Source organism: Colletes gigas, unplaced genomic scaffold, assembly GCF_013123115.1.
Source record: "Colletes gigas isolate AHSC1104 unplaced genomic scaffold, ASM1312311v1 Colletes_gigas_Sc00011, whole genome shotgun sequence".
Taxonomy (NCBI): domain Eukaryota; kingdom Metazoa; phylum Arthropoda; class Insecta; order Hymenoptera; family Colletidae; genus Colletes; species Colletes gigas.
In genome coordinates, this window is record NW_025106640.1 from 8,215,178 (window position 1) to 8,227,934 (window position 12,757).

A 12,757-nucleotide genomic window follows, 5' to 3' on the forward strand; every position below is an offset into this window, starting at 1 on the left:
ACGGAAAACAATAAAACCGCTATATTCGTGACATTCGAGAATTAGCTATAGCCAACGCCATCTTTTACAACCGTGTAAAATAAAAGGCGCGGAAAGGGTTGAAATTGTATTGGTTAGGTGTGTTCCAATTTCGGACGATGTTAATCTTGATCAATTATCGATATCATAATTTCGTCATTCTTTCATAATAACAATTTTCTTCCAAATTGTTCCAAATATTAATACGACTGTAGTATTTACTCTTGTTCGTTTCATTATTATGTTGTAAGTATACGGATATTATTACAGTCTATATAAAATCTACATCTATTTGCAAAGTTTATCGAATTAAATCTTTTGCTTACGAAGTATTACATTGATCAAATGATCGTCGTAAACGATACACGATGCATTGTGTCCATTTCACCATAAAGTTAAAGTGTGTCCGTTTTAGAACGAAAACTTTAAACGTGTTTGAAGAAAATAAATGAAAAAAGAAAGGAGAAAGAAAAGTGAAATTTATGCAATCGGAAATAGAATCCGGTGCGCAATTGCTTGTAAGATTAAACAGTAAACCGAGCCTGCGTGGACTCGATGATACTTTATTTCCCGAAGGTTTTCGACATACGGACATCATAGAAATCAATGGAGAACGTTCAACTGGAAAGACTCTTCTCCTCTCTCAAATGCTCGCAAAGTGTATCCTACCGGATTATTATGGATCCGTTCGAATTAAAGGCTGTAACGCTTCAGTCATTTTAATAAATACAGATCACCATTTTCAAGTCTCAAAATTAATCGATGTAATGAATAATATCGTGGACGCTGCGTGCACTGTACCATTAAAATCCGAAACGTTCAAGACAAATTCAGAAAAGATATCTATTGTACAAAATTCCTTGCGTAATCTGTATATCATTAATTGTTACAACAGCGAACAATTTTTTCTAACATTACGTACATTAGACGATGTATTCCTTGACAATTCTGAAATTGCCCTGTTAGCTATTGACAGTATAACAGCATATTATTGGCAAGATCGTGAAAATAATAGCAATATTACAGTTAATACTTATATAAGGAAATTGTTACAGCTTGCTACAGTACACACAACTCGATTCAATGTTGCAACAATGTACACCAGACCTCCCGAAAGTATTGTCAATTACAAAGGAAAAAAATTCATGACAGATTTCTTAACGGATACTGGTGAATATTATAAGATACATTTGCATAAGATACACGATTCACAAGATCTGATGTGTACATTGGAAACAGAGCAAACTGTTAGAAGAGTGCGTTATTCTATTTTGTCAAATGGTATAAAATGGAAAGTGAACAAAGGAGAAGAAAAAGGATAAACTCCGGTATATATACAGATTTTATTTCAAGATATATCATTGAAACAGTATTTTGTCCACTACATCCAGAGGATTTAACAATCTAGATCCTGCTAACATTATGTATGGTGTTTTATCATTATTATGCTCTGATCTCATTTCTTGAATTATTTTTGACTCCTCTGCAGTGATTCCACCAATAATGTATATTAAAACATAGGGATTATCGCGAGGATGACGCTTTGCTTTACCCCTTAACAGTAAACTACAACAAGAAGGAAATTTGTCAAATTTTAACATATTACATCATAGCTAGGCAAATTTCATCAACCATTAGAACAATGCTTACTTGAAACCAGCAGAAATAAATGAAGATGATCTTTGACGAAAATCCCGCAGCTCTCGAGCTACGCCCGTGCAAAGTATGTCCCTAGTTATTTGCTCCAATATACTGACTCGTCGAATCGTCTCTTGCGAGCTTGGTTTTATTATAAAAAATCTGAAAATGGTTGTAATATCGATGAAATTTCGTGTAAATCGAATATACCTAGCATCGAATAATTCATTCTTTTTTAAGCTAAAAAAAATTGAAAATTTACTTGTAATCTTGTAGATTCGAACGTTGTACCGCGATTGATTGAAGTATACTAATAATACGTGCTGCTATCCTGTACGAAGTTTCTCGTGCTGCGGCTACGTCATTCACTCCTAACATGGAAATAATAAGCAAAAATTACTTGCAACTAATGGCATACAAGTAGCGTATATTGTATAATGCATACCTAACAGTAATAAAGTTCGTTGATAGGTCGATGTTGTATTAGTAGATGGATTTTCTTTAAAAATTTCTAAGTCCTCAAAGACCGCGTCCGCGATTGATTCTTCCAATTGGCGTTCTTGTTGTGCAGAAAACCGGATTTGCGTTCCCGCAAGGGCATAAACGTGTATTAACAGTGCTAATAGGTTTTCAGTGTCGAGTCCTCTGTCAATTCGTGTTCGTATGACATTGCTCAGCTAAAACAATTAACTTATCTTACTCGGTGGAACATAAGTCGCGCGTACGTGGCTGGAATCGAACCATTGATTACTTGTGCGAGTATACTCGAAGATTCACGGCTCACGGAGAGACTTTGGAACACTAGTTTCTCTAAACTAGTAAGTAATTCAAGTTGGCCTGTCTTTTGCGACGTCGTTGCCCCGGTTATCGCCAAGATACTCTGCGTTCCAGAAAAATATAATTAAACGGAATTGAAAGATACCGAATGTATATGCAGGAAAGTGGAAAAGGGAAGCTAGAAAATCACCTGCAGCTCTTTTCTATAGGCCATAAAAGAATCGATACTGTCTGTAGTTCGAATTTTACTAAGGGCTTTCTCTAAACAATGACCAGAAATTCTCGTTGGTGTTCTCAATTTCGGATTATCCTTCGTAGAAACCATATCGTTTAGCGACTGATGGGCCACGGCTAGTAACTTTTTCTCTTTTTCCGAAATAAAAAGATCGATTGTAGTTTTCTCTATGCTCGCCAAACATCCTCGTATTTCGCATGCTCGTAAAACTCCCTTAACACTCATGAGAAAAGATGATTTAATCAAAATAATTAAACAAAGCTGATTTTTTAACAAGCTGTACATAAACATATTGTGCCTGTGTAGAAAACAAATTTACCTCTACTGTTCCTAGTATAGGTGCCATGCTAATTGCTACGTCATTATTGTGTTGCGGTAAACGAGGAAACGTTCGTAATATTTTTGTAAGAAATGATTCCATATTATTACTGGTTGGTGTACAAAGGTCTAATGTCCTGTCCATTAAAACAAGGGATACTCCAATTTCTTGAGCTCCTAATGAATGCTATAAAAATGATTATAAGTAGTTTGTCTTGCATACTTTTCCTCTATCATTTCACTACTTACGTTTCGATGATCTGCATTAGCAATGCAGTTTTCTAAATTCTCTGCAAGACGATCGCTCAATTTTCCAATTGCATAAATATCTAATCTGGCATTTATACTAGCAAACAATTTGTAAAAAGAATTTGCTAGAAGATTTAATTTAGCAGCTGTATCATGGGGAACAGTTGTGTCTAAAGGTGGCATTAAGTCCCCAAAAGGAGGTGTTACAATCAGATCTTTGTTTAACAATGCTATAAAAAATGGAACATGGATGATGTCAACAGAAGGTTCCTAAAAATAAATTTATTTCGTTTAAAATTATTGTAATTATTATTGTAATTATAATAATAACAAAAATGTGTAATGCACAAACTTGTAATAGATTTTTTGAAGACATCCAAGCCTTAATATCTCTTCTTAATTTATTGTAATTCAATTTCTCCTCTGTTGGAAGAATTTCCAGATAATCAGTAGTGCAACAAGGAGTGCTACAGTATATCGTACAGCTTTCAAATGCATTTTTTGCTAAAATCATTTTGATCGTTCGTTGATAAAACACTGGATCATCAGCAGTGGACACGATAACAGCTTTTTTGGTTTCTCTAACCTCAACATACTACAAACAACGTGAAACTTGTTACATTCATAGTGACATTAAAATGCAAACTTCAATGATTGAATATAAATTGTGTATACCCACTCGAAAATGATACATGCCGAGTTCATGAACTGCAATTGCCCCAGCATCTTTTAGTGCCAGATAACCTTTACCAGCTGTGTACCAATGTAAACATTCGGCTGCACAATGATCTATGTAAACCACTGTACCGCGTACTTCTGCAAATATGCTTTCCCAACATTCCGAGATGAATTTTCTCGTTTCAAACAAAATATCTGTCATTATTTTTTTGTTAACCTCACTATGGACAACTTTCCTCGTTTCTCATTATACAAATGTGTCGAACAGGGGCGAATCGTATTGGAGGTTTCAATTTGCTCCAATTTGAAGCGTGTCTATAGAGTAGCTCAATTTCGAATCTAAATTACACAAACAATTACAAAATTTTTGGTGCTAGGGGAAATTGTGAGAGCATAATTATAAATATAAAATACAAAAATTAAATGCTATACTTGCAATTATGAAGCAAAAACCAATGAAACTATTCATGATGAATCTCGCGTACCTTTACTTTAAATTACATTTAGAATAAAAATATACACGTAACAAATGTAAATAAATTAAATTTTTTTATAGAATTACATAAATTTCGGATGAAATCGATAATAACTGAGATATCGATCGATCCCACAATTTTTGGATGTAAACAATTTTATATACCAGACAACGCTAGGTAATTCAGGTAGTAGTTACGTAAACAATTGTAATGTGATTGTAATTTTATTTAAAATATTACAATCATTCAATATTGAAAGCTCCTATATAACAAATCAAATAGAAGAACAGGTAGAAACATTTCGTTTGCCTAGAATCTCTTTTAATGAAATGTAATAAGTATCTCCGATTGTTTAACGAATAGATTGAAATTTATCAATGTTTGGAAAAATCAAAATTTTCAATATCTAATTGATCGTGATCATTTTGATTCTTGTTTGAAACTCGATATGTTCTCGAATAATCGAATAACCAGTTATGTATCGACATTTAATTTTCGATTTAAAGTACAAGCACAGCCATTTGTCATAGAAAATTCTAACCTAAAACAGAAAATGATTGTGTGTCGGTGGGGGGTGTTGTTTCGAGATAAAAAGGACAACAATAAAGTACTATGATTCTGTGAGCAACGCTTAACTACGGATTATTGAAATACGTTCGTCGATCGAAGAAATATATACCACGCTTTGAGAAGATACGGAGTTTTCACCAGAAGCAATTTGTTATAATTTTTCTTTTGTATTTTCCAACATTCGAACCATTCTGTTTTATCTTTTGATCATTTTGTAGAAATTTTATCTTATATAAGAAGATAGAAAGTAAAAATCTTACTGATTGATACAAAACAGTGGTTGTGTTGGTTGTGGCATAATACATCGTTTTTGGGTATTTGAGTAATATCTTATAAAAACCCACAAACCATTAGCTGATTATTAGTTGCTAAAAACAAATTGGATTAATTTCGCGATATTTGTTGTTTTCCTGGGTATGCTCAGCAATGTCGTCGGCAAACAGCATAGAATCCCTAGGAACACTACAGTGGGATATGATCGAACTGGCCAGTCATCTGCGTCAAGAGCGTCTGTTTATCAGTTCGGAACAACAAAATTTACAAATACTCAATGAAAAGGTGCGTGTTAATTTTGCTTATTAGAAGAGAAAATATATTTTCGATGCGTGAAAAATAATATCAACGAGTTGTACAAATTGTTTCAGGTATTATACGCGTCATCAAATTTGTCACAGCAGGCCTGGATCACAGCGCAACAAAGAGTTAATCTAAATCGATTAATAATGTCTAGACCAGATTGTACTCCGGCATCTTGTTGTCAAAAAGCAAATACTTTGGAAAATTCACGTTTTGTTGATGCATATAAGTATTTACGTTACCAGGCTTGTTTGTCTTACGGAGAATTCCTAGGCAACCTTAGAAAATCTCCTAAACTTCTTGCATCATGTTTGGTAGAGGGAGACAAATTATTACCAGATTTAGTGCAAAATATCGTTCAATCATTGGCAGCAGGTTTATACGGCAATTGTTTATTACCAGAAGATAAAATTTTGGTTCTAAAATTACTTAGACATCTGATGTTGCTACAAATTGTACCCTCGGATAATCCTCGAAGGTTACTCAGACATGGCACATGTGCATTTTCTAGATTTTACTCTGTCTTTCACGAGAGTGTTTTTTCGGCCAAATTCTTCCTAACAGCTGCTTTGCATAATCCTATTGTACAGTTACTAATGGAGGATGAAATGTTTCTTGATATTGACCCAGACAAGGCACCCGTAAGATTTCCTCCATCGGAGAGATTGAAGAAATTTGGAAAGGAAGGTACTCCCGAGTACGAAATGAAGTTGCAGCGTTACAGATTGTGGACGATTAATTCATTGTTTCGCATAACTCAAAGATTCATAGTTAGTATACAAGAAAATATGCATTGTTTTCCGAGCAGTGTCTGCTGGCTGGTTAGACAAATGGCAGGACTTTTGGTAAAAAATGGGAACATCGATCCAAAGGAAGTGCATGCAATGTGCACTGACTTGGTTTTTACATATTTCATATGTCCTGCTATAGTAAATCCAGAACCATACGGTATCACTGACGCGCCTATCAGCTACGTTGCTAGATTCAATCTTATGCAAGTTGGACAAATTTTGCAAATGCTTTCTTTAATGAAGTATCAAACAGTCGATAGTAAAACGTTCGATCTTTACAAGAAATTCGACAAGGATTCTGTCTCTTCTATAATAGATGCAATAGTGGATGGTACAACAGAAGAACTCGAGGACGAGCCTAACGTCATTGACAATAATAAATTTCGAGGCCTTTCTCGTTCTGCCGCCTTGTTTACGGCAACAGAACTAAACACTTTGATTATATTTCTTCAATCTATAGCTGCTGAAACTACCGCAGAAAACGTCTCACGATCCACGGCATTCGATGCAAAGCAATTAATCGATATGCTTTTTCAATTACCTTCCGGTTCCTTAATCACTAATAAACTGGCTAATAACGTCAACGTCGAAACAAGCAACCGACGTGGGGGCCTTCTAGGAAAAGGTAATTATGTTGTGAAATTACATCTATTCTTGTTCATCCTTCATTATACAATTCATCAATTTTTATTGTCCGTCGAATGTTCTTTAGATACGCATTATAAAGAAACAATATTATTTTGCAATTCACAGTTCACGTATGTCCTAAAAGAATATGTTTTACGGCCTTGGAGAACTCTTACATCTCCTTAATTCCCATCTAACTATCCGAACAACTGATTCTTATTTCCTTCCTGTGCCTTAAAGATAAAAGAAACGCAAGAAAGCTGGAAGTATAAGAATAATGGAGAAGAAGACGTATTGAAGTTTGCTTTCTGCGGTAGGAAAAGGACGTGTAGTACGAATGTCGGCATCGTCATCGTCGTCATCGTACTCGTCCAATGCAACCAATGACGGAGGAGACGAAATGAACGGTACTTCAACCCCCGAGGAAGAATCGACCGAGAAAAATTCTCAAGATGTTCTCGTCATTCCGTTTGAACCAAATACCGGAGAATTCGTGGGACTTCTTAGCGAACAGAAAGTACGTAATGTTCTTTTCCGTTTATAAAACATTTTTTAATTTCCCCTGACTCGTAAATTGAATCGATTTCGTTAAATGAAATTTCTCGATTTACAATTTGATAGGTCTGAGTATATTGTCGATCATTTTTCTCTTCGATATTGTAGGTCCTGTGTATGGAACTTGGATCCAATATGGAAAACGGACCTGTTACTCTGAATCTTTCGGATGACATACCAAACGTGCACGACAGACGGGGAAGTTGTGGGGTTGAACGCATAGAAACTCAAGAAAAGAAGACTCGATTTTCATTGTCGCATGATGAAGGTATTTTCATTGGAATTTATATCCATGTTATAGTAATTATTTCTCTTATAAGGGACGGACGTTAACTTAGAATATTGTTAGTTTTGTTCGAAGGTTTCATCGGAAATACCTCGGACAATTTGGAGGCTGTTTCAGAAGCTGCTTCAAATCACAGCGTTGCTTCCTCTCTCGAACTAGAAACAGAAGATCAAAACGATAATTTATCGGATATGGTGTCTGCCAGCGTTTCAGGACGTGGAACGCCCAATATATCAGGTTTGTCGGTATACGTGCAATAGGAAAAGGTTAAAGTTCTACAGATATTTTCGCGTTTATGTTTACAGGTCGTGATACGCCATCGTCTCAAATCACCGAAGGAGACGAAGGACGTGCTGCAGGCGAAGCACGACAATTGGATTTACCTCCATCGAATATACCAACGAAACAAAGTCGGTCTGAAATAGATGACAAGTTTTGCAAATTCGAGATTAAAAAGCTGATCGAAGGTACAGAGAAGAAGAAAATAAGCGTAATGTCTAGAAAATGTCAAGTTTCAACCATTGTATATTTTTAGGTGACGAGACTGTCTCGATGGTGTCCGATACGTGGTCGACGGACGTTCTAGCTTCGGATAGTGAAATGGTCGAACAGCAAGAAAAGATACAGTATCCTCCTCTGTCGGAGCAAAACCCAACGGTTATATCAACAACGTCGGAATCGATGCCACAAATGGCATTAGATGTCAGTGAAACTGCGTCTGAAGCATGGAGTACCGATGTACTAGCTAGCGATTCCGAGAGATTGACCGAGGTTGACACTGATGACACTGCTAGCGTTGCAAGGTATGTTTTAAATAAAATGGTTAAAGAATGAAACGGAGTAGGTGAAAAGTGGTTTTATTTCCAGGTCCGATGATACTGCGAGATCTGAAATTGAGATTGAAGCACGCAGCGAAGCAGAGGCTACGGAAGAAACACTTACACAGGCGATTCCCCGTAAGAACAGTCTTATCTTAAGCGTCATCTTTCGCGTTGAGACACGATTGTCAAAATTGCAATATTTATTTTGTATTTCATTCGTCTCTAGAAAACACAACATCGACTGAATGCACGGCAACAGGTTTTCAATCGATACCAATTAACAGAGAAGATACACGATCTTCTGCGACCGGTTCTCCTTCGCCGACAACATCCCCTTCGGCATCCTCTTCGAATATAACTGGACAAAATGAAAATAGGTCTGATTATCAAAGAGGTACGATGGAATATGTCGACAAAAATGCCAACAATATTGGCAGCGTTAGGGATTATGATAAATCGTTGCGCGATGATGGATTGGCTCATCTCATGGACAAACTTCACATCGACGATGGAAAGGGTCAAATGGAACAGCAGACTTCGACCCATAATCATATTGGGGTAGCAGCTGTTGCGCCGGCTTTGCTGTTAGCTAATCATATTTCACCACCGGTTTTGTCGAGGGCAGAACAGTCGCGAAACATCGACGCAAAATCAGAGGTTTGTTCCTAATTATTATTATCATAATTATATATGTGTTGTCATTTTCATTGGTACATCGACGATACTTAATTTCTCCAATATAATAATAATTCATTTCTCAAAACGTCGTTCAAATAATTTTGCAGGAATTGGAAAACTGCATTGGTTCGGCTAATGAAACGGTTGGCGAAACTGACCTGGAAGGTGTTCGATTGAGTATTGATAACTTGATGTCCAGAGGTAGTTCTGGTTCTGAATCTCGAGGGAAGAACACAAGCTCGGAGTTACCATTGTCGGGGACATTATTGGTTAATGGAAACTGCGACTCTCCAAAACCTAACGCATCCAGCGGTGCCATACCAAAAAGTATCAGTTTCGATATGACCGCGGAACGCGGAGACAAGGAACTGTTGGATGACGAACAAAAAAATAAAAGAAGCTTCTTTGGGAAATTGAAAATGTCCCTGAGAAATCGGAGGGGCAAGGCAATCCGTGGTTCTGACGATGGTACTATCAGTAGGTGGTACGAACGAGATGTCGGCGTGGACAGTGTTGATGTAGGGCGACACAGATTACGTAGAATAATGTCCGAAGATGTAACATCATCTGGTAACGCGATTAATGGTAAGCATGTTCTTCCACATTTGGATCACCGATATTAAACATTTGTCACGATTGTATACATTAAACCAGGAAGAGAAAATAATGAAAAAAATGATTTATGAAAACTTTTTAGATAGTACAGACGACATATTGGCCAAATACAGGAGGAAACCAAGTATAGCGAGCGATACGGCATCGACCGAGAGCAATCACTCTCGTACAAAGGAAACAACGGAGGACGAGAGGCTGTTGATAGATCCAAATAACATTGAGCTCTCTTATGCATTCGCCGATGCGAAAAGAAAGTTACGTATGGTTCTCAGTACCGCTGATCTTCAGCATATTCCCTGGACCACTACATCCGAGGTAAATTCTATAGAATTGTACTAAAGTTTCCTATGTGCCTGTTAACTTCGTTGCTTGTCGTTGATGTGACCCAAAACACGACGATCTTTCTGTTACAGCGAAATTCTTGGTCCCAGAAAGAGAACGAATTGGTCGCCTTTCTACAATTACAGCTAGCAGAAGCTATCAATTTACAGGACAGAGCGTTAATAGCTCATCTGCACGAAACGCTGCGTTGTGTTAGATTGTTTAATGACGACGGATGCAGGAAATTGTTTAAGTCCTTGTGCGAGGATTATCAGAAACGATCACCTTACGTTGCATATTTAATTAGATGTCGACAAGGATTACTTTCCACGTTGGCTCATTTAGACAGGTATAATTTCTCATCAATTTAATTTAGATTCGGTGTATCGTAACATCAAGGATTAATGTTATGCGATTGTGTAAAGGTTGTGTGTTAGAGTAAAATGCGACCGTGATGCCGTTAACAATCATCTCGTATCCGTTTGCGTGAGAGTCTTTTTAGAAAAAAAAGAGTCACTCCTTTTGCATTTTTGCGATGAATTCAAAAAATTGACTTTGGCGGATGAGAAACAAGATTTGGTCGATACCTTCCTGGGAAAGGTTCACTCGAAGATGGACAATGATCCGATATGGCAATGTGAGTAAGAATTTCTTCGACCCCGAAACTGACTTAATAAATTGTGTTGATTGATTACGATCGAGTGACATTTGTAGGCGCGAGCGAAAATCAACTGGTATTAGCCAGAGTCGTGGTGGAAAGAACCGTTATGGCGCGCGTTTATCATAATGCACTTTATCCAAACGGGGACGGTGATGTTTACCGGGATCAGTTGCTTCACGATCACATTAAGAAACTGGCCAAAGTTGTGACGCCTAATCATAAAGATCTACGAATTCCTAAGATATACCATTATGAGTGCCCCTGGCCATGGGCACAGGCCGAACTAGCTGTAATATCAGCGTATAAAACTCCTAGAGATAAACTGCAATGTGTATTTCGTTGTGCTACAACTATCATAAATTTGCTTTCAATGGCAACCGAGAGGGGAGTACCCGCCGCCGACGATCTTATTCCTGTTTTGGTCTACGTTATCATAAAGGCAAGTTACGTTTGTTATTATTCGCAACTTACTGATTTGCCATATAAACTATTCTTTTCTTGGACTACTTTTTTCAGACTAATCCACCGTCCTTGCTCTCGACTATACAATACGTGGATAGTTTCTATGGAAACCGACTAGAAGGCGAAGAACAATATTGGTGGACGCAATTCTGTTCTGCAATTGAGTTTATAAAAACAATGGATTAAGTCATATTTAGTAACAAGATACTGTTGGAACTGTAGAAATAGTGTATCATAATTTTCATCATCATTGTCATCGTAATAATCACCATTGTTATAGTCATCGTAATTATCATACTCCTCCACCTCCTTTCCTATGCCGATCAACGTCGTCATCATCGTCATCGTCAACAATATTAATATTATTATTGCTATTAGCACTGCTGCACTTCAGTACTTTTGCTAAAGCTGCCACTGCTATTATTGCTATTACTCCCACCAATTACTTGTTTTATGCCCATTATTCTTTGTATTATTATTGCTTTCACTACCACGAATATCGTAATTATCATTTTAAACTTGATTTTTAATTAAACACGATCCAAATATTATTATTGTCATCATCATCATCATTATCATTATCATTATCAATATGAATGCTATTGTCCTTAATGCTGCTATTGCTATTACTATTATAACTAGTATTACAATTATTCTCAACCTCATTGTTACATGTATCATTATTTTTCCTGTTACTATTGTTAGTACCTCTATTAGAACCATTGACAATGATTTTTAAATGTCAATCAATTTCATCCCACTAAAAAATCGAATATTTTCGGTATCTTACAAAAGTAAAAGTAATATCATATACTACTTGAATGTAAAAAAAAAAATTGCCAACTTTTTTTAAGGGATGCATTCATTTGATGTATTACAATTGAGTTTTACCCTATGCATTATCATGAGAATGATTACTCTATTTTAAACTAGCAAAAATAACTTGCTTTTATATAAAAAGGCTTTATTTTATTAGGGAATACCCACATATTGTATTTTTTCATACACCTCGTCGTTAGATTTTTAAATTAGTACATACCCACATTACTCTATTAAAATCGACTTAGATGTCGAGAAAGATTAAACGCTGTGTATAAACAATAGGTCAGAAATTGCAACAGAACTTAGAATAGTCGTTCCGAGTAATAGCATTATAATTTTTTTTTAGTTAAATACGTTTCAAATTTGCAAATAAAATGTATTTTGCGATTTGTTACAATTATATATTATAAACCGTTTGCTGTACAAACAATTTTATTTACCTTTTATTATTAAATTAGAATAAATATCGTATTTAAGAAATACACGTTTTAAGACCCCCTGATCATGTTTCAACTATTGAAAAAAAAAAGAAATTTTTGTTATTATTTCTATGAACAAGCATATGTATAGATATTTGTATGTT

The 12,757-nt window shown here is 36.1% G+C and overlaps 3 protein-coding genes across 7 annotated transcripts; 2 read left to right on the forward strand and 1 right to left on the reverse strand.

The window, feature by feature from the left end:
• The first annotated feature begins 98 nt into the window (after nt 1–98).
• Nucleotides 99–2,047, forward strand: LOC122398529 (DNA repair protein XRCC2). 2 transcript variants are annotated; one of them, XM_043398481.1, is made up of 3 exons: nt 99–1,346; nt 1,508–1,741; nt 1,933–2,047. In XM_043398481.1, exon 1 carries the CDS (start codon nt 501–503, stop codon nt 1,338–1,340), a length of 840 nt encoding a protein of 279 aa, XP_043254416.1. In that variant the 5' UTR covers nt 99–500; the 3' UTR covers nt 1,341–1,346; nt 1,508–1,741; nt 1,933–2,047. The 2 variants fall into 2 exon arrangements, with proteins under 2 accessions (XP_043254416.1, XP_043254417.1); XM_043398482.1 differs by lacking the exons at nt 1,508–1,741; nt 1,933–2,047 and having other exon boundaries at nt 99–264; nt 434–1,340.
• On the reverse strand, nt 1,377–4,467 carry LOC122398527 (sec1 family domain-containing protein 2-like). The gene is made up of 11 exons (XM_043398477.1): nt 4,346–4,467; nt 3,915–4,252; nt 3,588–3,830; nt 3,236–3,505; nt 2,988–3,173; nt 2,624–2,881; nt 2,408–2,536; nt 2,102–2,333; nt 1,919–2,027; nt 1,669–1,818; nt 1,377–1,584 (listed from the first exon to the last, which is right to left on the reverse strand). Exons 2-11 carry the CDS (start codon nt 4,113–4,115, stop codon nt 1,377–1,379), a joined length of 1,986 nt encoding a protein of 661 aa, XP_043254412.1. The 5' UTR covers nt 4,116–4,252; nt 4,346–4,467.
• A 99-nt stretch (nt 4,468–4,566) lies between these two features.
• On the forward strand, nt 4,567–12,582 carry LOC122398525 (GTPase-activating protein and VPS9 domain-containing protein 1). 4 transcript variants are annotated; one of them, XM_043398472.1, is made up of 16 exons: nt 4,567–4,575; nt 5,384–5,517; nt 5,604–6,951; nt 7,271–7,470; nt 7,617–7,776; nt 7,858–8,031; nt 8,100–8,261; nt 8,330–8,597; nt 8,662–8,750; nt 8,842–9,272; nt 9,401–9,878; nt 9,991–10,223; nt 10,322–10,578; nt 10,655–10,866; nt 10,944–11,329; nt 11,407–12,582. In XM_043398472.1, exons 2-16 carry the CDS (start codon nt 5,386–5,388, stop codon nt 11,536–11,538), a joined length of 4,662 nt encoding a protein of 1,553 aa, XP_043254407.1. In that variant the 5' UTR covers nt 4,567–4,575; nt 5,384–5,385; the 3' UTR covers nt 11,539–12,582. The 4 variants fall into 4 exon arrangements, with proteins under 4 accessions (XP_043254407.1, XP_043254406.1, XP_043254404.1 ...); XM_043398471.1 differs by lacking the exon at nt 4,567–4,575 and adding an exon at nt 4,590–4,679; XM_043398469.1 differs by lacking the exon at nt 4,567–4,575 and adding an exon at nt 4,827–5,273.
• Nucleotides 12,583–12,757: the final 175 nt, after the last annotated feature.